Genomic DNA, 25,250 nt, shown 5'->3' with positions numbered 1-25,250 from the left:
AGTGCATCCACACATTACGTTCTGGCTACTTGAACCCTTCAATCGACAAAACACTAGAATGCATGTTCTTTCTCGCATTCTTCGGCTTCCTGAGATGCTCGGAATTTGCCCTGTCGACTTCAGCCTTCAATTCAGCCATTCATCCCAGCCTCTCAGACATTACCGCTCATACGCCAGATTCTCTGATATATACCCTAAAGAGAAGTAAAACCGACCAATTTGGTGAGTCATCTCCAATCTACATTTTTCGCCTCAACTCCTTCCTCAGTCCTTATGAGCCACTTTCGGAATACGTTCTTTCCAGATACGCCAACCATTCATCTCCTCAAGAACCACTCTTCCTCGCAGAAAACAATAAAATGGCCACTAGATTCTGGTTTAGCAAACACTTCCGGAATATTCTCAGCACCTCCGGCATATCTCCCGAACACTACTCCATACATTCATTCCGGATCGGAGCAGCCACCACGGCCGCCAGTACGGGCATCTCTGACAAGACAATCAGAGTCCTAGGTCGCTGGTCATCCGAAGCATACCGCTTGTATATCCGTAATAATCTTAACGATCTCCGTCTAGCCCAAGACCGCATCGGCTCATCCAAACCTTTGGGGGTCTTTAAGTAACTCTGCTTACTACTACCGAGACGAAGCCCCCACTCTGAGTCTCCCTGGACAAGACTCCCTGATCAGCCAGACGGAGAACCATAACATTCTTTCCCCATCCCTTTCGACCCTTCTTCATTCCATAAAGCTAAATCTGTGTGGTTGTGGCGTGGTCCTTGCTAGTGAAATGTAGTTAACAAGTTAACTGAAGTTCGGGAGCAAGGCCACGCCTCAACTAATCAGCTCGTTCCCCGTCTGTATATATACACCGAACCCACCTTCACCACACCGTTCGTCTCAGTTTCTCGACCCCACCCACCCCTCCCCTTCCAACTCATCCCATCCCATCCATCCCACTTACCCTCGACCCCAATCTCCCCCCCTCCCCCCTCTCAATCTCTAACATCCCCCATTTTTACTTCCACAGGCTGCATCCGGGGGTCTTTAAGTAACTCTGCTTACTACTACCGAGACGAAGCCCCCACTCTGAGTCTCCCTGGACAAGACTCCCTGATCAGCCAGACGGAGAACCATAACATTCTTTCCCCATCCCTTTCGACCCTTCTTCATTCCATAAAGCTAAATCTGTGTGGTTGTGGCGTGGTCCTTGCTAGTGAACTGTCAGATTTGAAGAATATACCATTGTTTGGCAAATAAATAAATGACAGCGAGTTACATAGGTTATTGCCAATATTTTGTCATCTAAGCTTAATGGTACACAGCAAACAAGGGGATTTATATATAGTGTTAATAGAAAGGCTTTGGTATGCAGAGCTTTAGCAGCTTTTATGGCCCACACCGACCGATTCTATATGCATCTGACCTTCAGCCAACAAATTCTTAGACTAGGGTTGAACTGACCCTTTTTTGTGAAGCAGTCTGCCGTAAAATGATTAGCGCAAATATATAACACTTGCCTTGAATTCGGCACATTTTCCTCATAAGTTAAGTTGTCCTCTGTGGCTCAGATATTGGGAGTCTGGAGACTCTTGGTACATCCAATAACAGAACATGTCTAACGTTTTGTATCTCTACTGCTACAGAAACAGTACTGCTGTGGCTGCTATTGGCATAGTGAGGAATCTATGCCAATAGGGCAAATCGTCATCACCAGTCATGGGCGGGGCTTCCCCCTACTTTTACCACTCCTTTGAAGAGATTGTTTATGATTTATGGGGATTGTAATAAGGAGTGGGTTAATTTTTACCATTATAGGCTGGTTGTTTACACACACCGTTGACACACATTTAAACACCTTTATAAAAGTGAATTTCGCATAGGTCCCCTTTATTTAATGACCGCAGCAGCTATGAACCATAAAGGAAGCACTATAAAAAAAAAATATGATCCAATGTGTCAAAGAGCATCTTGTGTGCTTCAGTGCAAGCAAGAAAATCGTAAAACTTTTAAGTAAAACCGCTGTTATTTCCCATGTTGAATAATACAAAGTTCTGCCATGAAACTCTAGATGGCGCAGGCTGATTAACTCAATCTGCTTGCAATTACATCATCTCTATAGGGCACAGCTGATTGGTTCCTGCTGTGTCAGTAGCCAATGAGCTCGCTGTTCAATCTTCCAAAAACTTGGTGAGTATTTGCTGTAGCAGTTTCAGAAACCCCCCTCCTTCCCCAGCTCCACCTGTATAGATATGCTGGGGGTAATTCATGTACACTATATTGTACAGCAGCAGCATGTCTTACTTCACTGTAAAAAAAGATTAGTTGACTCAACTTAACTAAGTCAAGTCATCTTGTTGCTTTGACTGAGTTAATTTGAGTCAACTTATAGTGTCAAGTTTATTACACTTCAAAACACGAATTGATGCATAAACTTGACACCATAAGTTGACTCAAATTAACTCAGTCAAAGCAACAAGATGACTTGACTTAGTTAAGTTGAGTCAACTAATCTTTTTTTTTACAGTGTTGCTCACAGCAGTGTGTCGTGTATGAATTGTCAGTAGCATAGCAGTGTATCTATTCCACCAAGACCAAATACTGTACAAATACATTGTCAAATTAATCAAATAGTCAGAGAGAATAATGTTTTATTTGTTTTGTTAACTACTTTGCTTATTTCTAGTTCTAATGAACAAAAACTTTGTATTAGTCTTTTAATAATGCTAATTATTATTGATAAATATTTTGATGGACTTCTGGAACTGCAGTATTCTTACCAAACATATTGAGTATTTGAATTGGAATGAAGGGTAATTTGAGTGAAAGCCTTACACTACTTCCTGTCACAGTGACTTTTGACTGAAGGGTCCCATCTGTGTTTGTCCAAAGCGTTATGAGACAGCGTTGGTCTGCTGTGCCCCCTTGTAACTCTGAGAAACCCCAGCTCCCCCCTCACTTGTAGAGAAGTGGTCTGTTGACAGGATTAGCAAATGGACATGACTGTTTGGTTACTTATTAGATGGAATGTTATAACATTGCGTGATAAGGCCTTACCTGTGAGCAAAGTGTCAGAGTCCTCTATCCATCCACCGAGGGACACCGGCAACAGCACAGGTACGTACGATCTCTGTGTCTCTTACTGTCTTTACTATAAGCTTTACTATAAGTCTGGTCGATTTCTTGTTTAAAAAAAAAAAAATCCTGTTTGCAGAGCTGATATATATCGGTAACACTTTACAATAAACGTTTCATTACTTAAGAATGAACAATACTGCAGCATTTATTATAGTAGTTGATGTTAATTTCAACATTTACAAATACAGTAGTCAACAAGATGATCAAAAAAGTTCATCTACGTTGTCCTAATACAAGAACGGGTATTGTTCAAAATTCACGTGTAAATTTGATGAAAGGTTTTGATCCACTTTAAATGTTGACTAGGCCTACTGTACATTAAAACCAAACGTTATATTTGTTACATGAAGTAATGCACAGTGAACTAACATGAACAAACCATGAATGACTGTCTTATCAAAGATTAATAAATACTGTAACAAATTTGTTTGTTCATGTTAATACATTTAATAAATTACGGCTGTAAAGTGTTACCTAAATTACAAACAATGTTAACAGATGATGCCTCACTGTAAAGTACTGCCGATTTATCTGTAGTGATTATGCATTTTGTTCTATTATATAATATATATACTGTGTGACCAGATCTGTTTGCCACTTCTTCTTTTTTTTTGTGAATCTGTAAAAAAAATTGTAACACGTCTATAAAAGCTTGTCACACTATAAGGCAATAGCAATCTGCCATTAAACAGCTTGTTATATGATTTTCATAAAATAAATAAATAGTTTAACCGTGTAAAAGGTATGCAAAAATGACCAATGTTGTGGTGATCATTGTATAAAACATATCTTTGCGTATAAGTTTAGAGGATAAAATTGGTGAATGTACAGTACAAACCTATAAACTGAGCATTTATTAGACTTTTGATTCTAAACCTTATAATAATTTAGATTGTGACAACTAGTCAGCTTAAATAACTACTTTTTTTGCTCGCAGCGTCAAGCTAATTTTTTTTTTTTTTAATTCCTCATTACACGTTTCATTGTCTTCAGCATTAAACCAACATCAACAAAGTTTGTCCTGCTGTCCATGATTCTCGAAAACTTTGATTTTTTCAAACACCCTTCCTCTGGCAGGAAACGAGGTGCAATGTCTGAATCCACTCTCAGCTCCACCCTCAGGGGTCTTTCCCCTCAGATGATGTTTTCTTACTCCCCCGAACAATGGACCCTGAAAAAAAAAGAAAAAAAAAGTGCTGTTTGCACGACAATAACATGATGCTGGACATAATGGTCCTGGTGTTAACACGCTCTGCACTGCTCTGTCATCTTTCATTCGTATCGTTTGCTTCCAGGGCATCATGAGCGTGGAACAGAAGACGGCACGAGAGCCATGCTGCTCCAAATTAAAGGTAATTTTCATTTATCTTCTTCTGCTTTGTAACTTCCTGATTACATTGACCCATTATGATCAAAGACATGAAACGGACCATTTAATCCCATCAACAACTTACTTTCTTGACTTTCTCTGCATACTTTCAGTTCGTCTTCTGAGATTTTTGCATAGTAGCCCCAAAAAGAAATGTGGACACTTAAGTCACACACAGAAATGTAATAATAATAAATAAATAAAAATTCAACCAAATGGAATTTTTGAAAAATAAAAATAGCATTAGCACATTTTCCGAGCAAATCATTAAAACTATGAAATAGCATTTAGTGAAAATTGCGTTTATAAAATTACACATTAAACGACAAAAAAATTGCATATATATTGACAGAAAGTATTTGGACACTTTCCGGTTTTCAAACTGGACCATGTTCATAGTTAATAACCTGTGGTTGTTCTGTTAAAGGGATAGTTCACCCAAACATTTTAAATTCTGTCATCATTTACTCACCCTCATTTTGTTTCAAACCTGTATGAGTTTCTTTCTTCTGTTGAACACAAAATAAGATATTTTGAAGAATGTTAGTAACCAGACAGTTGACGGTAGCCATTATCCTTTATAGAAGAAAAAAAATACTATGGAAGTCAATGGGGTCCATCAACTGTCTGGTTACCAAGATTCTTCAAAATATCTTATTTTGTGAAACTCTACAGATTTGGAATAACTTAAGGTAAATTATGACATTTTTTTTTTTTTTGGGTGCTGAAACTATCCCTTTAAGACACCTGTGTGAGCTCGACTGACTTGAACTGACTTCATACATCCAGTGATGCCACTGTCGCCTTTTGGCTTGCTCAGTTGGGGACACTTAATATTCGGCGATATTATTGACTTGAATGCACTAACACCATTGCATGAGAATTGAACTGAGCAGACATGATGAGATTACTGTTTTCTCCAGAGCTCATTGAACTCATAATTGATTAACTTAACAAAGTTGATGAAGGAAACTGAATCAACACCGAACTGATTTCAAACGAATAATGACCGTTTACTATTGTCTTTAAGCGGAATTCAATTCTCTTTGCATCATTGAATCATCATTTTCCTGTTCTCACTGTAAACCTGCTTTGAAACAATCCGTTTTGTATAAAGCACTATATCAATAAAGGTTACTTGACTTGATTAAAAATCACATGACATAGTTTGTCGACAACAAGCATGAGGCTTCAATGTGTAATCACTTTTTGTGGCCACTGTATTGAATTCAGTTCATCACCATCAAAAACAGTCAATGGACATCCAGAGACATCACATTTACCCCAAAATATGAATTCTGCTATCATTTTCTCACCTTCGTATCATTCCAAACCTGTTTGAATTTCTTTCTTCTGTAAAAAACAAAAGAAGATATTTTAAAAGACTGTTCCTATACGCAATGACAGGCAATGAGGTCCAACAAAGGTAACACTTTATTTTAAAGTGTCGTTGTTACACGTTACATGTAGTTAATAACTATAAATTATGCATACATGTAAAAAAAACACCTTAAAATAAAGTGTAATTATACATTTAAGTACAGAGTAATACAAATGAACTACATATTCTATAGGGTTGGGGTTAAGATGAGGGTTGGTTTAGGATTAATTGCATGTAATTATGCATAATTTATAGTTATAACAATAACTACATGTAACGTGTAACAAGGACACTGTAAAATAAAGTGTTACCAAATGAAGTATAACCAAATATATTTTTTAGAAGAAAGTCAGAAAGTCATCAAGGTTTGTAAAGACACCAGGGTGAGTAAATTATTCATTTTGAGTCCCAAACTGCAAAAGAATTCAAACGTTACTCAAACAGTGCATGGGAAACTTTCCATTTCCAAGCAATACTCTACTAGGAAATTTTCTGGCCTTCTCGTTCGGAAGAAAATTAGCCCCTATAGAAGGTCAATGTTTGGGGCAGAGACAGAGTTTTAGGGGCAGTTGATGATTAGTGTCCTTCCTTGTGGTTAAACGAATCAATGGCATGGCTTCTGACCCAAAATACAGCATAAACTTTTTAATGGTTAACTCGAGGAACATGAACATACAATCCGCAGAAACTAGTTTTACTAGTCATCAAAATATGGGTTAAATGTCTGTGAACTCTCAATGTGTAATGTGTCACTGCCATGTCAATATGTTATTGAATGCACATATATGACATGACCTACAAAACACATGTGTTTTAAAACAGCACTTTTTTTGTGGGTCAATATCAAAGTTATAATTTATTTTTAATGGACAATTTGTATGGGATTGTCATTGGTTCCACATAGCTGTCTACAATCGCGGCATTATAATTAAATTATGGTAACGCTAAACCGCTCAAACTAGCATATGTCGTAGCTGGTCAGACTAGTTTTAGAGGGCACTTTTCAGAATATGCACAATTTATTATTTTTTGTAATGATCTGTTTTTGGCAAACTGGAACAATATCATTCGTTTGTTATGCGATCTGCTCACTGCCCCACAGACAGTCAGTTTTTAGGTTAGGGTCAAGGGGTGGATCGTTATGCGTACTTTTGTTTTCTAAAAAATCTTGCGTTTTTCTTTTTCAGATGTTTTTGGCTTCCATGTGCTTTGTGTTCTTTGCCAAAGCGTTTCAGGGCAGCTACATGAAGAGCTCCATCACACAGATTGAGAGACGCTTTGACATTCCCAGCTCGCTGATTGGATTAATTGACGGAAGTTTTGAAATTGGTGAGAATCAAAATGACATATGTTGGGCCTTAATGTAGCAGAATGCTATAAACAAATACCTTCATATAACAAAAAAAAAACCCCTCTCTTGTTAATTAATAACTATTTTGGCGAACTGGTGACTGATATGTATGAATTCATTCGAGAGTTTTCGTACAGTCGTCGTACTCCCCATATGTGTAGGTGTGGGGTTGGGGTTGAACCTTGATGCTTATGTTTTTATAAAAATCTTACATTTCCATTCACAATGTACAAATTAATATGAATTTATGTCTGTTTTCTCCAGAGCTGCACTCATTCCATAATTTACTCATTTCAACTTTACATAGATGTTGAAGTAAACTAAATCAACACTGAACTGATTTCAACTAAATGACTGTTTATGTTTAGTATTGTCTTTTAAAAGCCGCTTTACAGCAGAATTAAATTCTGTTTGCATCATTGAATAATTACTTTCCTGTTTATCACTGTATCATCACCACCCCACCAAATAGTTACGTTTTCTCATGAGATCGGATTGCATATGCTGTACTTTGGCCCCAAAAATATATGGACACTTAAGTGTCACTTAAAAATATATAAATGCCATGGTAGATGCCAGTTGGTTTGATATTTTAAGTAAACAATTGATGTTAGAGCTTTTCTAAGAACTAAAATCATTGTAATGTGGTTTACATTACCACGTGGTTTTAGTGAATTTCTGAATATGAATATCTAAAACAGTGACACTGAAACATTTTTAAGTGAGGCTTAAGTCTCCAAATACTTTTTAACGACATTGTATTTTCAGGGGCCACAGTGTTTCATTAAGACCCCGGTATACTTAAGCGAAATCGAAGAACGAACTGATGTGACGTCGTTTCGAAACAAAATTAGCCCAAAACTAACTTTGTTTGGAGTTCGTTTTGGGAGTTTGAAACAAACTTTCCAGAAAAGTTTGGTTCGGGCTGGTAAACCCCTTTGTACTACCATTGGTCCATGGCGATTACATAGTAGGCTCCGCCTTCTTTCACATGGAAATCTTCTCTGGTTCATTTCTCCGGTTCAGTCCGTTGAGGTCAGACGCCCCTGAGTGAAAAAATTAAGTTGTACTTCTGATGAAATGAGACAATGATTTTCATGATTAATACGGTAAAGCTGCTTGATTTTAGACAAACTATTGTATAAAATAAATGTGACGTGATTTTACTAGAGTGCTAAATTGCAGAGCTCGTGCAAATATATTGATGCTATGATCAGATGCTATTCTGATAAAAAATGCTTGCTGTTTTCTCAATAGTGTTGTGTTTATTTTGTTATTGAGAGGAAAGCGCGGAGCACATATTTACATATTTCAGACCAGATTTACGAGACCACTTTGGCAAGTTACTTGAGTTTATTTAACAGAATTTATCTTTGGCGGTATGGTTCCTTATGGGGGTAATGACATACAAAGCTTTATCATTAACTCCTCATAGAACCATCAGCTTGAGTGATATACAGATTTAAGACAGTTTAGCAATGTCTTTAAGCAACAGTTTAAACATTAGATGTAATGGAGGCCAGCTAGTAGTCGCTGTGTGAATAAACCTCACTCCTATGAGCGACAGATGCTAGAGGCTGCAGTCTTTAGCCTCCTTGTTAGAGCGCCTGACTCTCATGCCGGAAACACGGGTTCGAGGCCCGCACAGAGCGGGGTGAGTAGGACGCGGGTGGAGGGGTCACATTGGTGCCGTGACCCGGATGGGAGTGAGGTTTAGGTGGGTGAGTGTAACGGAGGCCAGCTAGTAGTCCCTGTGAGAGTAACCCTCACTCCTCTGATCTCAATAGGCGATCCGGGTGGAGGGGTTACATAGACGTAGCAGTGAAATCCCGGACGTCTAAACTGTAGATTGGCTATGAGGATGAGTGTCTCTTGGCAATGATGTCCGTGACGCTAGGACTTAGAAGCCTTGGTAATCTGAAACAAAAAAGACGACAGCCAGTAGGTGCACGGAAGTATGCTTGATACTTATAGTGGGGGATAGTGTTATTGAACAGATGTTCAATAACAGTATATTGTTGGTCACTTATTTCGAACATCGTTTTACCCTTAAGTGAAGAACGAAAAAGATCTTCGCTTGAATATATCGGGGCCTTAACTCTATTGTGTAATTGTGAGTACATTTGCAATATATTTCTCTCTTGGGGGATATAAAATAAGTAGTGATTTTAACAGGATACCAATTGTTGTTCTTTTCAGGTAATCTGTTTGTAATAGCTTTTGTGAGTTACTTTGGCGCTCAACTACATAGACCACGGCTGATAGGAGCTGGATGTTTACTCATGGCCATAGGATCCTTCATAACCGCAGCACCACATTTATTCCAAGGACCGTAAGTTTACGTGGATAAACATATTTAAATATTTGACAATGCAGAGTTTTTAGAAATGCAGATCAACTACTCTTTATCCCACTTCGGTTACTGTATTTGTATTAGCAAATTCACATTTCTGGATTCAAGTAAATACTGGTAGTATGTGTCAAACGAGTGTTTATATTCCACAGGTACAAATACGAGACAACAATTACACATATGTCTGCCTCCAATGGTACAGAGAGTATTCTACCATGCTTAACAAATAGGAGTCTTTCACAAGATAATGAAATTCACACAATGGAAATCCAAGCAGGTAAGTTGTTCGAGCTTGAACCTGACACAGACATGCGATAAGATATTAAGGTGATGGGCCTTCACAATGTTCGTTGAAACAATCAAGCCTCTCCACTTAAGTTTCTTCTTCCAAAAAATCCAATAACAATCTAATACCGGTAATTTATATTCAATTAAATTATAAAAATTGCAGAAATATGAGCCAGACATACAGCCTCAACCTAATACTGGCATCCACATTCTAATGAAAGAACAGTTATTCTGAGAAGATACCAGACATAAGTTGGGAAAGTGGAGCTGTAAAATCAGTTTTCATGTTTGGCTTGTAATATGAATGTACTGACAACATTGACCTACCACTCTAGATTGCTTATCTAGCTTTGTATTTCTGAACTCTGAACGGTTGGAAGCCCAATATGTTGAAATTGATCGCTTTTTTATGTAATTGATACTTCGACTTTGATCTTTTATTGAGATGCTTTGAGGTATGTGTGTAGCTGTTCATTTGTGGTGTTTTTTGTTCCTTCAGAGTGTGAGAAAGCAACCGGTTCCTCCATGTGGCTCTACGTCTTTCTCGGGAACATGCTTCGTGGGGTGGGGGAGACACCCGTCATGCCTCTTGGGTTGTCTTACCTAGATGACTTTTCGAAGCAGGAAAACACAGCTTTTTACCTGGGTATGATTGATTGCCAGCTTTGAGAATTATATGACCAATTCTGTCATACATTTATGCCTATTAACATCATGCTAGTTACAAAGCAACCCCATAAGATTTCGCTCACTTACGCAATTTAAACTTTACAAGACAATTGTTCCTTATTTTAATAGCGTACTGTGCTTGATTTGTGATGAATTATGAATTGTTATGAAAATGTCAGGCAAAATTTTTCATTTGGAGGGGGGATGTGGGATGGGGTGGGGTGGGGTGGGGGGGTTGGGTGAGGGAGTAAAATATGATGGGTTCTCGACATTTTCTTGACATGTGATAAACATCACCCTCCCGCTCTTTCTCTGATTAAGACGATGTCAGTGTGAATCAGTATTTTTGTTCTGATTGAGGTCTTGTTTTCTTCAGCTCTCATACAGACGGTGGGAATAATGGGGCCCATGTTCGGATTCATGTTAGGATCTTTCTGTGCCAAGCTCTATGTGGACATCGGCGCAGTGGACTTAGGTAACACTGTTCTTGCAAACTGTAAACAATCAGATGCTGGTATTCACCTGCTCAACCAATAAAGACTGGAACTGATAATGGCTCTTTGCCCTAAACTGATCTTACATATGACTATGCCGAGGCCAAATTGGTTATTTAAGAACTCTTCATGGTTATACAATGTGAAAAGAAAATACTGTATATAAAACATACATAAATATTTTATACATTCAATTAAATTTTTGGTCAATAAAAAAAATCGAAATAAATGTTTTTATATAAATATTTTTTTATAGACAATATAGCCAATATTAAAAATGTATACTGTTTGTCGGTTTTAATTTAATAAAATTATTCGAACTAAACCAATCTACAGTTTTATAATCTGCAAGCAACATTGTATAATATAATATAATATAATATAATATAATATAATATAATATAATATAATATAATATAATATAATATAATATAATATAATATAATAATGTTATTTTCACGAAAATATCCTCAAAATGTGTTTGTGTAAAAATTGAATGCCAAAACATATCTATTTATATTATTTATTTTATTTTTATTTATATTACCCCATTGGCAATTTTAACTGTGTACAGTATAGTATATATTCATTGAACACCTTAATATTTTACATGTTTTATACAAGAAAACTAAAAGTAGAAAAAAATGTATGGCACTGCAAAAAAAAAATTATTGACCAAAACTGACATGATAATAATAATTTTCTGCGCATTTCTAGAAAAAAAAACTCCCAGCAACCTTTCTTAAAGGCGTTTGATACAAACTAGCACTTGTACCTTCAGTTTTACTGTGTCATAGTTGCTTGTTGCATGCAAATAATGTGAAAAGTAGATGTTTGTCCTTTAGTCTAATCGATTGGTCAGGTCACTTGGTCAGTTGGTTTAAAAGGTTAACTTTAAAAATCACTCTGTTTACTCAAGAGGATTCCAGATCCTAACCCTGCATGCAGTATAATACACATTAATAATGTCAGTGTGCTTATGTGATGTTTATGAATGACATGACTTTATGATATGCACATAACAGTGTGTTATGATGAGTAAAATTCAACTAGTATTCTATATAATTACTGGCTAAGTTAGTTACCCTCTGACATAAAGGGTCTTCAGTCATACTGTTCATTAGGATTTCAAACTATAAACTGCCTGATTCGTGAACAAAATGTCCATGTCTGTTTTTTTCGGAAGATATCCTCACCATCAACCACAAAGACTCACGTTGGGTTGGCGCCTGGTGGCTGGGCTTTTTGATAACTGGTGGAGTGATGCTACTGGCTGGAATTCCCTTTTGGTTTCTCCCCAAGTCTCTTACTAAGCAGGGTGAGACTGAAACTGAGAAAAAGTTGAATGTTCTAGAGGGCGAGCAGGACCGCTTCATTCCTGACAACAACAAACAATGTACTCCTCCCAACAATCCTGCTCCGGTTTCCATGGCAGCTCTGGCTAAAGGTGTGTATTTCATTAATATATATTTTGCAATATGTTTATTACTAGGATATGTTTGAGACATTGAGCATACATGACCCTTGTGTAAAGCTTTTTGATGTTTTTAGATTTTCTGCCATCACTGAAGAAACTCTTCAGCAACCAGATTTATCTGCTCCTCCTGGGCACTGCTTTTGTGCAAGTCAATGGTTTCATAGGAATGATCACATTCAAACCAAAGTTCATGGAGCAAACTTATGGTCAATCACCATCAAGGGCCATATTTTTGATAGGTGGGTTTAGATTTATTTTACATTTACTGACTTTGTTTAAGCCTCTTAAATATTAATATCAGGTTATGCATGTAACCATGATTCCCTGAGAAAAGGGAATGAAACGCTGCTTCCCCTAGGGGTCGCTATGGGGAATGCCTCCGGCATGTCCGGTGTCTCAAGAATGAATCTAAACACGACAATTAACTTGATATTGGCAGGCAGTAGCCTATGAAGTCACCACTGGTATAAAAGGGCACCTGTACAATACTTCATCCACTTCTTGTCTGAAGGAGACATCTGCAGGAATAACGAAAGCATGGCAAAGGGACGCAGTATCTCATTCAAGCTGGGACCGAGATGGGTCTTTTTCATGTTGCCAACTAGAGTCCCAATTAGTAGCAATCCTACATGAAATGGGCATTTAACATGGGGCCATTATTGAACCCGCAGACAATCCCATATAGAACCCATTTTTAATTTTTTTCAAAACCACATGGGCCCACATACAAATGTTGGCTGGGTTGTAAGATGGGTCTTGTGCATGTTGCCCAAAACCTTTATCAGACAACCCTTATGGGTGGAGGTCGGCAACACTCTTACTCAAAGGCAGTACAGAGCAAGCTCAAAAGAACTAAACTCAGTCTAACTGGCCCGTAAAGCTCTCCGAGTCCTAAATATGAAGACTCTCACTGAGGTCAGTAGCCTAGCATAATACCTTACCGCTAGCCGAGCTCTAGGAGCATCATAAAGCAGCATAAAGACTCTCCAAAATGAGAGGAGGCCTAACCACGCCCTACACCTATGACAGCTTACAAGCAGGCTCACAGAGCCTAACTACTTGCTCACAGAGAGCCTTACTACCTCTATAACGCGACTCTCTAAAGTGAGAGGAGGCCTGACAACGCTCCATGTAAAGGCAGTAACGACCCAGTACCACTGCCTGGTCGAGCCCCATGGGCGGAGGCCTCAGCATAAAGACTCTCCAAAGTGAAAGGAGGCTTAACTACGGTCTACACACGCGACTGCTACAAGGAGGCTCACAGAGAACCTAACCACTTGATATTGCTATCCGGGCGTAGCTCTGAGAAGCGGAGACCTCTATAAAGCGACTCTCTATGGCGAGAAGAGGCCTAATAACGCTCCACGTAAAGGCAGTGACCAAGGAGGCTCAGGGAGAGTCAAACGACTCAGCACTACTGCCTGGTAGAGCTCCGAGGACGCCGGAGGCCTCAACATAACGACTCTCCGAAGTAAGAGGAGGCCTAACTATGTCCTACACCAAGGACAGCTACACCAAGGACCTAGCATAATACCTTACCGCTAGCCGAGCTCTAGGAGCAGGGGCCTCAGCATTAAGACTCTCCAAAATGAGAAGAGGCCTAAAGGAGGCTCACAGCGAGACTAGCTATTTGACATTGCTATCCAGGCCGAGCTCTGAAGAGCGGAAGCCTCAGTAAGAAAACTCTTTAGCGAGAGGTGGCCTAACGACGCTCCCAGCTCACAGAGAGCCTAACAACTTAGCAAACTGCCTGGCTAAGCTCTAGAGGCAGAGGCCTCAGCATGACGACTGCATAGAGCCAACCACTTGTTGGCGCTGTCTGAGCAGAGCTCTAGGAAGCGGATCTTTAGCCTAACAACTCTCAAGTGAGAGGAGCAAAAGACTACTTCCATTAATAAACAGTCAAAGAGGCTCACAGAAAGCCTAACTACCTGACTGTACTTAAGAGAGCAGAGCTCTGAATGTAGTGAACCTGAATGCAGTAACTGAATGCAGAATCACTGAGAGCCTTCTACTTAGTAAAGCCCAGGTTTCTTCATTGAGCAGCGCCCACGATGCAAGCACTGAGGACTCTTGAGGACTGAGCGTGCATGCTAATCACTCATGCAAACAATGCATATATTGCATGTCATCAAGTGTCAGAAACGCTGACACAGATGTACACACTTCCTAAAGAGCTTTAGCATGGTCACCTTTGTTTAGACTCACATTCAAACAGATGGATCCTGAAGACAAGAAGAGGATGACATATTGCACAGGTGCCCTTTTATACCAGTGGTGATGTCATAGTCATTGCCGCCTGCCAATGTCATATTCATTGTTGTGTTTAGAGGCATTCCCCATAGCGGCCCCTAGAAGACGTAGCGCGAGTTCCCTTTCAAAAAGGAACTGTGTTATAAGTTTGAGGACTCGATTGAAATGCATGTATAACAATCTTAAATCATCTTTTCAGGCATTATGAATCTACCAGCTGTGGCCTTCGGAATCATCACTGGAGGTTTTATAATGAAGAAGTTCAAACTGAATGTTATTGGAGCTGCCAGGATCTGCATTAGTGCCTCTATTATCGCTTTCATTTCGCTGATCATTCAGTATTTCCTGCAGTGTGACAACTCACAAGTGGCTGGACTTACAGTGTCATATCAAGGGTAAACATTCCAGAAATAGTCCTACAGTTCATTGTGTTGGTGATCATCTTTTTCTGTGGCAGCTTTGAGTGGTCAATGGAATTGAGGAATGGTATCCAGATAGTCCCAGATTTGTTATGCATAAAAAAATAAGAAGCAATTTTGACATTAACTTATTTTGGTGCCATTTCTTTTATAATTTCCTCTGATCAAATCAAAAGTTTAAATATAAGATTAGGAAAATTAATTTGTTATGCATTTTTGAGGCATTTAAATGGCCTTTGCGGTCTTTGTAAGTTTTTTGTAAGCCGGGAAAATTACTTTAAATTTTAAGTCCATAAGTACAACTATAATGAATTTTAAGTGGTTTTATTATTCTGTTTATTTCTAACAGGGCTCCAGAGGTGTCCTACCAGAAGAACACACTCCTCTCTCAGTGTAACATTGGTTGCTCCTGCTCCCTCAAGCACTGGGATCCGATATGCGCCAGCAATGGCGTGACCTATGTCTCCCCCTGCCTAGCTGGCTGCCAAACCTCCACTGGGGTTGGCAAGGAGATGGTAAGCTATTCCCACTTTTCCAGATAACTACATGCCGAATTGCTGAATCTGTTTTGGCCACATACCTCAATACTTTTATGCCAATTTTATTGGTGTGTGTCCCAGACAGGAACATAGTGTCAGCCCAGATCCGGCCCACATCTGGTACGCGTTGAATCAACATGTACCCGGATCTGGTCCGACACTATGTTGCTGTATGGGGTGTTATTGTGATAGCATACAACATCTGTACTACGACACATTTGAGTAAACAATCTTTTAGAAACGATGTGAAACCGCTGTCATGCGATACGTTTCTTTGTGAAAATTTTTTTAGCCATGAAGATTTGATTGAATCAAAGACCATGGACATGGATTATAGTTAATTTTTAGGATTATAGTTGGACATTATAGTTAACTAAAATTAAAACCTAGTTGTGAAATATTGTGAACTCCTAAATTTGCATTAGCTTTTAGACCATGGGGTCCAAAAGTCTAAGACCACTTGTGAAACAAATTTGTAATGTTTTGTTATTAACCCTTTGTTGCTGTACGGTCATTTTAGACCCCCCCCCCCCCCCCCCCCCCCCCCAAAAATATATTTAAAAAATCCTACATCATCGGAATGGTACAAACCTCTGTGACTTTTGTAGCATTTACTATGTGACGACAATTATTATTATTTTTCAATAAAAATCATGGGCTTCAATTAAAAAACTCGTAATAGTCGTAAAAACATGAAATATAGCTTTAATTGAAAAGGGTAACACTTTACTTGAAGGGGTGTGCATAAGACTGACATGACACCATTGATTATGAAGGAGGTTTTATCCCTGTTTATGACAACTGTCATTAAGTGTCATTCGCTCAATTATGACATTTTTAATGCAAATATGACATTGTTTCAGATGTCTTTGTTATTACAACTTGACAAAAAAACAATACATCCGTGTCTTGGTCGTGACAACTTGACATAAACCAATACATAACCTGTCAGTGTCTTTGTCATGACAACTTGACATTACTAAAACAACATAACCTGTCATGAATATGTCATAAACATAGCAGATTAATTATCAATTATCAAAAATGATTTATCAAACTTGATAAATTAATTATCAAACTTAAGAAACTACTTAGCTTCAGTAGTTAAGAAACTACTTTTATTAAATTACATTTTAATGACAAATTCAATTTGTACCACTGTAGTTGAGGTCAAGAAAAATATTCATGACAGTTATAATGGCCTCATGCCAGCCAATGTCAAAACCAACCACATGACAGTTTAATGTAATGTTAACCCATAAAGCTAAGTGGTTTCTTAAGTTTGATCATTAATCTTCTATGTCATGTTTATGACGTATTTATGGCAATTTATGTTGTCTTGGTTTATGTCAAGTTGCCATTACCAAGACACTGACAGGTTATGATGTATTGGTTTGTGTCAAGTTGTCATAACAAAGACATCTCAAACAATGTCATATTTGCATTAAAAATGTAATAATTGAGCGAATGCTACAGTTGTCATAAACAAGGTTTCATGTCGTATGCACACCCCTTCAAGTGTTACCCATATGACTAAGAACAATAAAACTCTCTCAAAATACAAAAGAAAAAATATTATTGAACAAAAATATATTACACTGATTTTACTGAAAATAGAAAAAGTCATTTTCAGGTGTTCAGTCACTTTTGACCACGAACAACACAAGTGTGACTCCCAACTGAACACTACCAAAGGGTTAAGTATGTCCCCCATTAGGCAGTTAAACTCGCTCTGGCATGGGCAAGTTTATGTAAACCTGATGATCCATGTTATGCCAGCATGATGTAAGAATGTCCCAAAGAGCAAGTTCTGAGCTTTCTCGGTGGAGGAAGCTGACCTTTTGTACAAACGGGTGAACATGGTTTACTTACATTTGATTAGAGTCCCAGAATTGGTGTTAAATATTTGTTTAAACTAAATTTCTTCATTACAGACATTTTCAACATCCTAAAAAAAATGTATTGCTAAAAAAAAGAAAAGAAAAAAGATATTTGGACCCCACAGAATTGCATTTGCTGACATAATCTCATTCTTTTCAAAGGTATTCCACAACTGCACCTGTATTGGAGAGTCGTCTTTCCCCTACGCAAATATGTCAGCAGTGCTGGGCCAGTGTCCTCGAAAGAGTGATTGTGACTACATGTTTAAGTTCTACATGGGGGTATCAGTCATTGGTGCCTTTCTCTCAGCTTGTGGGGCCACACCAAGTTACATTATTCTGCTCAGGTAACAAATGTTCCCAACAGTGCAACAACACACTCATTTGAGAAACTTGAATGCGTTTGAGGGAAACTGTACAATGCAATATGTGGGTCCTTCGTGGTGCCTTTTCATCCTCATCAAAAAAAAGACAAGTCGCCTTAGGAATCAGACTAGTTGAAGTCAAGTACTAATATATACCATGCCATATTTCCAATCCTTTAATTTGATTGTTCTTACTTTTTTATAAGTATGTTCCTGTAAGAGTTTTAACCCAATTTTAGTTATTATAATGCATGAGATATTGTGAAAAGGAATAACAGGGTTGACAGGTAGACTAACAAGGTTTAATTAACACCAACATTTCCTTAAAAATACATAATGTGTATCATAGCAAACAGACCTTTCTCAAGTTATATTTTATCTTAGCCTATTCCACCCTGCTAGACATTCCTCCCTGTTCTTTACATACATACATACAGAAAATACAGATTACTTTTAATGATAATAAATGTCCTCATGATTGACCTTTTCTTAGATCCATAAAACCAGAACTGAAGTCTTTTGCTCTTGGCATGCATACTTTGGTTGTCCGGACACTGGGTAAGAGGATTTTTTATTATTTTTAATACTTATTCTTAACGCAAGATTGTAAAACAGCAGAAAAAAAAGTATCTTCAGCTGATCTGAGAAACTTTTCTAGGTGGCATTCCCCCTCCCATTTATTTTGGAGCCTTGATTGACAGGACCTGTCTGAAATGGGGCACAAAACAATGTGGAGGGAAAGGAGCGTGTCGTATCTACGAAACAGGCGCCTTCAGGTTAGTAAACTTGCACTGTTTTAAGAAGTTGAACAGATAAAAATAAAAACCAAGTCTTCCTTAAAGGTGAATGTGAAATTTCCGCACCACTATCACCTTGAAACAAACGTCATGTCATAATTCTTGCTAATATGCTTTTCAAAACACTCCTTGTATCATTGGTCAGACAAAAACTCACAGCCATTGCCAAAAACAATTTCAACTCCCTGTTTTTGCACTTTTGGGGAAATTAGCCTACCAGTCATCGTAGTCATCTTTCCAAATAGTACTGGAAAATGTGAAAGTATTATAACATTAACAAATAAATGATATGACCTTAAATTTCATTTGATGAAAAGCTTTCATGACAAGCATGCAATATTTGCAGCGCAGGAGGAATAGTGAACAGTGCGACTTCTTATCCTTTGAAAAAGACCTATGATCCTTCTGAAAACATGGCAACTTGCCATGAATGTGAACCATTTGTTTGCAGCTAGTAGGCAATTACAGTACAATTAATTATAGCTTTATCTTATTTATTGGTGTTTGAAGTAAGGTAAATGGCAAAGGTTATCTGAAGTCTATTTCCAATAACATGTACTGTATATTACAATTTGGAATTTATAGTCTTAAAAACTTTTAAAGTGGCAAAAAAGGTATGATAGTGTTGTCATTGCACCATCTTGACTATTTGCAGTCATAAAATATGAATGTGATAGTGATATCTATATGTAAAGTTTTTAATAATTAAGATTTTTTTGCATGTTTTTGAATGAAAAACATCTCTTATGCTCACTGAGGCTACATTTGATCAGAAATACAGTAAAGACAGTAATATTGTAATATTATTACAATTTAAAATAAATTTGGTAACACTTTATAATAAGTGTACAGTAATAAAGTACTTTATTTTCAAACTATTAGTTTATAGTCAATTCATAGTTACAAGTCCTGCCCAGCTCCAAATCTCCTGTGTCTCCATTTAGTAGAAGCAAGTAGCAATCCCTCTAAGACCACACAATAGGATTTTTACAACTGGCGTGCCCCACCAACTTCCCGGATCACTACATGTGTGTGTTCTATCTTACAAGATGGTACGAATGCACCAAGGCACACCTGTCCGGTGATGGTCCTCTGGGGTTTGGGGAGTGGGTGCTGGTGAACTGCGGGTCTGCTTTCATGATCTGCCCATCTGAGGAGGTCGTCACCAGCCCCACGCGAGACCCAGAGCCCAGCCAGCCACTCGAGCCCGAGCTCGAAAATAAGTCTGACCAAGTATGCAAGCCGGCTACATTGTCTGTGTACTGACATGGAGGAAGGCCCCGCTCACACTCCCTCCACTGAGGGTATGCTGAGTTTGGCCTTTACAGTTTTATTTTGAGGATTTGGAAGAAGATACTTCCCTGAATCTCTCGTCCCTGCTGCTCCCGCTTAGCACCAAGTCTCCTGCGTCTCCGCTAGTCCTGCCCAGCTCCAAGTCTCCTGCATCTCCTCTGGTCCTGGACAGCTCCAAGTCTCCTGTGTCTCTTGTGTTTCCGAAAGATCCCGCCTAGCCTCCCTCTCCCACCTCCTCTTCCAAAGCCGGTTCCCTTCAGCTCCTCTGCTCCTCCTTTGCTCCTCACTATGCTGCTTGGATGCGCCTCAGATCTTCTGGTCACCTGCTCCGCCTTGGCTAGAGGATCCCATGGCTCCACCTCAAAGTACCGAGCCCATCACTCCACCTCGGCTCAGCGACCATTCAGCTCCACCTTGGCTCCTCCCTCCCTTGGCTCCACTTGGGACAATCGCTTTCACGGCTCCACCGGGTACCCTCGTCCCTCCAGCTTTGCCTTGGTCAGGCATCGCTCTGCCTTCGCCATGGACTTCTGGGCCATCAGCTGTGCTTTGTCCCTCCACCCCTTCGCCTCCATTGGGCTCCACATTCCCTCCGGCTCTGTCACCATGCTCCCATACACTGGGTCCACCTTGGAAGCTTGTTGTTGTGGCTCTACCTCAGTCTCCTGAACCTTCATTGTCGCTTGGTCTCAGCGGCTCTTCTGCACCACCTGGATCTTCACCTCCATCATCTCCATCTCCGTCCGCTGTCCCTTCTTCTTCATAAGCTCACTCCCTTGGATGAATAGCAACCTCACACATGGATGGTCTCAGGATGCTACACTGTTGATATGAAAGCAGGACTCATGATAGCGTTCGCCTTTTCTTCTCCGGACAATACATTTTCCAGATGTCCCAAACAGTCCGAAGAGGGCTTAATCAGAGAAAATACATTTTCTCTTTTGGTGAGAAGTGGCTCATTTGCAGCTCTTCTTGACATCAGGCCGTTGCCCCAAAGTCTTGAGCAAGATATTGAGCAAGCTCTGCACTGGTGGTGACACAATTCCGTAGCTGAGTCTTTAGACAGAGACAGTCCTGCCACTTGCTGGAAACTCTGGGATGTCCTGAAGCCTTATTTATTGCTGTTGAACCTCTCCTTGAAGTTCTTGATGATCGGGTAAATGGTTCTTTCAGGTGCATGTGAGGCTATTTTGATGCAAAGCAATGATGGCTGCACATATTTTTTTGGAGGTAACCATTTGTAACACAAGAGCACAATGACGATAAGAGAAGATCAATGTAGAATAACCAGAGTCTTTGTTTTTTTTACCAAGTTTCAGAGCTATTGACTGCTACTGAAGCGGGAGTATCACAGGTAGATATTAGGAGTCTTACAAGGAGATCACTTGGAATATTGTTAGGTGAGTATAACAGGTAAGGAGTCGGTAATCCACGTTGGAGACCAGACAAAGGGCCCTATCTTGCACCCAGCGCAATTGACTTTGAACACCGACGCATGTATCATTCCTATTTTGCACCCGCGCACAGCGGACTTTTCCCTCCACAGACGCACGTCGGTAAATTAGGAAATGAACTTGCGCTCGCGGGGGCGGTTCAGCGCAAAGAGGAGGCGTGTTCCGGCGCAAAACTTCCATGGTGCTATTTTCCAGTTTTAGAAAGCAATTGCGCCATTGACCAGGAAAAAAACAGTCTAAAGACAGTGGCGCGTTGCGCGTTAGTGATATGGTATTTTAAGGGCGCGTGCTTGGCCATAATGTTAACGCGCATCCACTTTGATTCTCTAATATAAACAGATGCAGCAGTTTTCATTTTTGCAAATCATACATTATTACAAGGAAAAATATTAACACACGAGGGAAATCATTGTTGTGTCCGTGAAGATGTGAAAAATATCTATCTAGGCTAGATAAAAAATAAAAATAAAAATCTAGATTAGGCTACACATTTACTAACCAAATTATACGCCTGTTTAACCGAAGCTAAGTTGGGTGGGTTTCTCCCATCATCCCCAATGTCACTTCTCTGTGTTTGACAGCCCTGACGAGAACGTCGGTTTCCTCGGCTGTGAAATGCTCCTGGCGTGCGCCGGCAAATCCACCGTTAATAGCGATCCGCCACGGAACAAGCGCGCCGGCTCTTAAAGGGAATGTGAGAGGACGCTCTGATTGGTTTATTTCACGTTACGCCCAAACCACACCTATGAATAATGAAGCTACTTCAGACCAACCCCTTTTAGATTTGCGTCGGGCGCAAGAGTCATTTATCGCGCTGGGAAAATAGCAACAGCGCCGGGATCCGCCCACAAAGTTACTTGCACTTTGCACTTTGACACTTGCGTTTCAGATCGTTAAAATAGGGCCCAAAGTGTTACTGTGAGGTGTGTGCTCTTATATAGGTTTTATAGCATTGGGCGTGTGAGACAGTGGAGCCTGGTGAGACCATGACACCATCCAAATGACAGAGTGGTTTTACCTGACTAGTACTTGTTCACACTTTGTTCTGATGATATGGTTAGTGATATTATGTTAGCTTGTCATTTTGTGCCAGGGCCAAAGTGAAATTTGGGATAAAGTTAATGTTTTTGGCCTTTTCATCTCTCAATAATCTAGAAACAATATGAATCATCACCACTGAAAAAGCAATCTTTGCAAACAAAATGTTTTGTTGTTTTATGTTTTAATCAAATAAATGCAGCCTTGGTGAGCCTCAGACTTCAAAAACATAAAAAAAAAAAAAAAAAAAAAAACCTTTTGACAAGTAGGCCTACTGTACAAAATGTTTATTTAGATTCTGGTCTCTCTTTTTTTTTTGCCCTACAGAAATGCCTTCTTGGGTCTTATTTATGGCCTTTATTCCTTGTCCTACCTGTTGTGGGGGATCATGTACAATAGACTGTCTCGTCGTGAAAAGAAGCTTGCACTAAAGGATCAGTTAAAAGCTTCAGAACAGGAATGCAGTGCGGTTTCTAATGGAAATATGAATGCCCCTTCAGCTATTGTTAAATGCAATGAAAATCCAGACCAGGAGTCTACTATCTGAAGAGACTATGTCAAGTTCCAATACAACTGCAAAGTCAAATGTGTGTGTTGCAGTAATAGAGTGTTAGTGAAGTTACAACTGCCACTTGTACATTTATTGATACGAGTATTAAATGCTGTTTGTGAACTCATCTACAGACTTTCTACATTAGGTTCAACTTCACCTTCATTTTCAGATATTTCCTGGATCTAATGCATTTATCTGTATCATTTACACATTTAAAGAACACCATTCAAGCAGTATCCAATCCGACAACTATAAGCTTGAAAGTAATATATTATCCTCAAAGAAAAACATGCCTACTGTATGTATGGATAATATGTTTCCAGACCAGAACATTGTTACGTAAAATCACTGTTATAGTGTCAGGTCATTGTGAGCTCACTGTTTCCTGTTTCTTAGGAGCTGCTTGTCATGTCATTATGATATACATTTGGGTCACATCATCATATTTTGTCATTTATATATATATATTGCACAGTTTTGTAAAAATTCTGGATGGAATAAAATTGTACGTATGCAGCTGTAAATAATGGACAGTATGTCATGTACATGGAAAATTGGATCCTTTTGCAACATTGCTTATGAAATTAAAATTCTTCCATTGTACGTCTTTACATATAGAATAAAATAATTTGTCTGTGTCCCTGCTCTCGACCCTGTTATGCTGTGACATCCCATTTTTAAAATAATGTGCTGGTCTTAATGAGATATTGAAGGGAGTGACATTTTCGGCACAGGTTTAAAACCATATTTCATTATGTTTACAGATTTACATATTTGTCTCATCAAGCCAACTTCCAGCTCTCATTATAATTATTACAGGGGAAATAAGAAATATCTAAGGTTAGCACAAGACATATTTTATAAGATAAAGAGGTCACTTACAGTAAAATTACACACTTATACACAATTTATTCAATTAAAATTATAATTCACAGTTATGGTGTTAGGGTTAACAATGAAAAAAATGCAACATTTAACAGTTAAAGAATAGTAAAATACTTTAAAAAATTGACATTTGAAAAACCCATATTTGTTGTCTTGAAAGTTCAGAAATCAAACGAAATGACAGGGGAAAAAATAGCATATCAATAGCATAACTGGCACCCAATTTTGTTTTCGATTCCAATCTCATATCTTCTGGAATCTTCTTCATAAATAATCCTTCCACAAATCCACCAACTAATAAATAATCTTTCCAAAATGAAAGAAATGGTGATGTTTGGAGACACAAACATTTTTATAAAGCTTATAAAATGAACAAACAAGCATTCCCATTTCTGTGATTTATGTTCAGGAATGCATCCATTGTTAAATCTTAATCCTCAGTTATGAGAGCAAAGCTGATTGAATGACTGGGCCGTCTGCAGGCACATGCTGCTCAGGGTTATTATAGTTAACTAAAACTAAAACCATAAAAAAAATCTTTAAAAAAAAAACTATCAGATTATGAATGTAACCATGGTTCCCTGAGAGAGGAATGACACACTGCTTCCAATGATGACGCTGTGGGAATGCCTTTAGCTTGCCTGTGTAAGGCCTGCCCAATCGGTCCAACGACAATTTCCGATAAGTGGGAAATAAATTCCGATACATTTATTTATTTTTGAAAATCACTGATCGTTTCGCCAGATAAGACCCTTATTTCTCGACTGGGATAGTGTAGAGACTTTGAAGCTTGCATTGAGACGGACATTTGAACCTTCTTTTGAACATTGGGATAGATGGTTGCCATTGAAGTCTATTCTGTGTACAGTAGAAAAAGCCTGGAATGTTTTCCTCAAAAACCTAAATTTCTTTTCGACTGAAGAAAGAAAGACGTGGATATCTTGGATGACATCTGGGTGAGTAAATTATCAGCAAAACATTTTTTTGAAAGCACATTTCCCTGGCTCCAGCGCAACTGCAGCAGGGCCACAGCCTGACCACACTCAGTGGGCTTTAGCCAACCTGCTGGTTTAAACCATTCTTAAAAACTTTTTTAATGAAGACACAAAATTAATTATCTTAATTTATGTCAAATTCTGAATTGATCCAGATGAAAATCTAAAGCAGCTAACAACTAAAATGAATCTTCCCCTGGTGTCCCCTATTTAAATAAAATAACTTACAATATAAATATATATATAAATGCATGTTATGA

The 25,250-nt window shown here is 38.8% G+C and overlaps 1 protein-coding gene across 1 annotated transcript; it reads left to right on the top strand.

The window, feature by feature from the left end:
* Positions 1-3,015: 3,015 nt before the first annotated feature.
* slco1d1 (solute carrier organic anion transporter family, member 1D1) lies at positions 3,016-23,748 on the top strand. Its single transcript, XM_079622418.1, has 15 exons — positions 3,016-3,116; positions 4,433-4,489; positions 7,075-7,216; positions 9,438-9,570; positions 9,744-9,868; positions 10,379-10,525; positions 10,925-11,023; positions 12,229-12,489; positions 12,594-12,758; positions 14,972-15,167; positions 15,541-15,706; positions 17,773-17,957; positions 18,469-18,533; positions 18,634-18,751; positions 22,885-23,748. The coding sequence occupies exons 2-15, from the start codon at positions 4,439-4,441 to the stop codon at positions 23,102-23,104; spliced, it is 2,073 nt and encodes a 690-aa protein (XP_079478544.1). The 5' UTR covers positions 3,016-3,116; positions 4,433-4,438; the 3' UTR covers positions 23,105-23,748.
* Positions 23,749-25,250: the final 1,502 nt, after the last annotated feature.

The sequence above is a fragment of the Phoxinus phoxinus genome, assembly GCF_949152265.1.
Source record: "Phoxinus phoxinus genome assembly, chromosome: 9".
NCBI classification, from domain to species: domain Eukaryota; kingdom Metazoa; phylum Chordata; class Actinopteri; order Cypriniformes; family Leuciscidae; genus Phoxinus; species Phoxinus phoxinus.
Note: the sequence above shows the minus strand (reverse complement) of the source record. Positions and strands in the feature narration are given on the sequence as shown.

Bases quoted from the DNA above. Each gene is read 5' to 3' on its own strand.
- slco1d1 (XM_079622418.1), top strand. From the start codon at position 4,439: ATGAGCGTGGAACAGAAGACGGCACGAGAGCCATGCTGCTCCAAATTA. The intron at 9,869-10,378 runs GTAAGTTGTTCG...TTGTTCCTTCAG, and splicing joins CACAATGGAAATCCAAGCAG to AGTGTGAGAAAGCAACCGGT. The intron at 18,534-18,633 runs GTAAGAGGATTT...AAACTTTTCTAG, and splicing joins TTTGGTTGTCCGGACACTGG to GTGGCATTCCCCCTCCCATT.